The 2565-nt window shown below is 41.8% G+C and overlaps 1 protein-coding gene across 4 annotated transcripts in view; it reads right to left on the reverse strand.

The window, feature by feature from the left end:
- Nucleotides 1–2565, reverse strand: part of C2cd3 (C2 calcium dependent domain containing 3) — a 93445-nt gene that overhangs the window by 40448 nt on the left and 50432 nt on the right. For all 4 annotated transcript variants that reach the window (XM_005357502.3, XM_026784395.1, XM_026784396.1 and 1 more), the window contains one exon: nucleotides 798–981. In XM_005357502.3, the coding sequence (XP_005357559.1) occupies nucleotides 798–981 (184 nt within the window). The remainder of the gene's footprint in view (nucleotides 1–797; nucleotides 982–2565) is intronic.

Genomic DNA, 2565 nt, shown 5'->3' on the forward strand with positions numbered 1-2565 from the left:
TGTAGACCAGGCTGGTCTCGAACTCACAGAAATCCGCCTGTCTCTGCCTCCCGAGTGCTGGGATTAAAGGCGTGCGCCACCACCGCCCGGCTTCACCTGTGTTTCTAGGCCTATGACAGTCTATTTGCACTAGGATGAGAACCTGCTAGAACCCACTCTATTTTCTTTTCATGTCAAACTAATCCATTCTTAGATCATAAAGCTGTACCATCAGAGCTAGGTGGTTTGAAAGACCTATTTTTTCCTGATTGCAGAAAGTATTTCTGTCATGTGACAGTACTGTTTATGATCCTATTTTTCCTTCCTTTACATTTCTTTGTATTCTCTTAAATCATTTTAGTAGGTTTCCTAGAGGTGTAGATGTGTGGGCGAGGTTGACATCTACAATCAGGCCAGCATTCTTTCTGGAAATCTACCAGTGATTGTAACATTAAGTGGATTCACGATTTGTGAAGACTATTTTTCTAATGGTGGGAAGAAGTGAGTTTAGAAGTGAGGAGAACAGCTGGAAGGTTGTTAGAGTAGTTAGGCCTCACATAATAAAGACCTGAAGTAAATCAAATGGTAAGAGAATACCAAAAATGGGGAATGCACTGCATAAAGGACAGTAGGGAACAACACTAATGCAATTTTTCTCTTTGCTCAGGAAAGCCTAACATATAAATCCCAGACACAAGCTACTGTCAAATATAAAAAACACAAAGCAAGGAAGGAAGTCCTACTTAGCTTCTTATAACAGTTCCACCTGACAGGGCATTTCCTTCCTAAGCAAGGGGACTCGGTTGTCCATACTGTACCTGCACCAGACTTCAAACTGGACTCCACCTCCAGGCACAAGCCCCTGGGAGGAGAAGGCACTTAGCAGGAGCCTTTGCACTGGAACTTCAGTTGGCAACAGGAGAGAGTGATGGTGCTCACTATTAAAGATGGGATCTGGGACACACAGTGTGGTTGAAGTTCTAAAGGGCTTCAGAGTAATTCCTTTGGGAAAGAAAAGCAGTTGAGAATATCTAACACAGAAACAGCTGTATTTGCAGCACACTGACTTACAGACATCGCATTTAATTCTATCCTCATGATAGTTCTGTGAGAAAAGATGAGGATATGGACACCTTGTAGGTATTAAAGATAGTAGCTTCCAGATTTGCTACAACCTGCATCTTCGAGCTGGGTTACTCCTAGCATTTCTTTGGTTATGGTACAGTAAGTACCATGGTAATACTGGACAGATCCCTTTTCTGGTGAACAGTATATGAATATTCAAATTTTCCATATCCTTTCAAACAATTACTAGTCTCTTAAACAATTATACCTATCTCTATGAGTAAGAGTTTTCATGAAGGTTTAGATTTGCATTCTTTAAAAGATTGATGATGCCAAATGTCTGGCTATAATTTGTCTCAAGTTTCAAGTGCTGGAGACTCAGTCACTAGTGTGGCTATCTTGTGAGGTGGTGGAACCTTTAGGAGGCAGGATCTGGAGAGAAGGTCCTTAGGCCACGGATGGTGCTTCTCTCAGGAGGGTTAATGCTAGTCTTCTGGACTAAGTTCTTCCAAGAGTAAGTTTGCATAAAGTAATGCCATTCCATGGGCTTGGCCCTTCTAGCCTTCTGATTTGGCTTATCCATCATTCAAGTGGGTCGTCAGTAGGGGCCAAATCCATGTCACCTCCAAAATGGAGCTAAATTTATCTTGTTTATTTTCTGAAAGTCCCAGCCCCAGACATTTTGTTGTATCACCAGAAAAGACTAATAGAGTGGGTTTTTTTGTTTTTGTTTATTTTTTTGTGGTAAAGGAGTTAATCTCAGGAGTTTATATATGCTAGGTCTAGTACAACTGCTGAGCTACAACACCAGATTGTTTATTTTGAGACGGTCTCACACCAAGTTGTCCAGACTGACCATGAACATGATCCTCCTTCCTCAGTTTTACTTTATTTTTGAACTAGGGCTCAAGTAGCATAGGCTTATCCTCAAACTTGCTATGCAGTCAAGGATGACCTTGATCTTCTGATCCCCCTGCTTCAACCTCCCAAATGCTGGGGTTCCAGGTGAGCATCACCATGTCTGACTTATGTGGTGCTGAGAATCACACTCAGGGCTCTGTACATGCTAGGCAGGCACTCATTCTATCAACTGAGCTACATTCCGAGTCCTGATTAAAAAAAAAAAAAAGTTTTTAAGAGTTTGTAATATATTCTGTACGTAAGACCCTTCTTTGAACATGAAAGTAATACTGAATCTGCTAGTCAGACATGCAGAATGATGAACACCGCTTCCTATCAAATGAGAACAAACAAGGCAAAACCCTGAATTCTTGTGTTAGTTCTTGGAGATGATCAGAAGCTGGAGATAGAAAGGGTAAGGCAGGATAGTCAAAGACACTCTGGCTCTTGGTCTAGATCTTTTTTTCTCCTTTCATTCTTTCTTTCCTGAGATGGGATCTCATAAGGTAATCCTCCTGACTCAGACTCCTAAGTGCTGAGATGAACAGGTGTGTACCACCATGCTTGACCAGGGCTGGAATACTGTATCTGGCACTTGTTAATGAGCTTGACCAGGGCTGG

This window comes from Microtus ochrogaster, chromosome 22 (genome assembly GCF_000317375.1).
Source record: "Microtus ochrogaster isolate Prairie Vole_2 chromosome 22, MicOch1.0, whole genome shotgun sequence".
NCBI lineage: Eukaryota > Metazoa > Chordata > Mammalia > Rodentia > Cricetidae > Microtus > Microtus ochrogaster.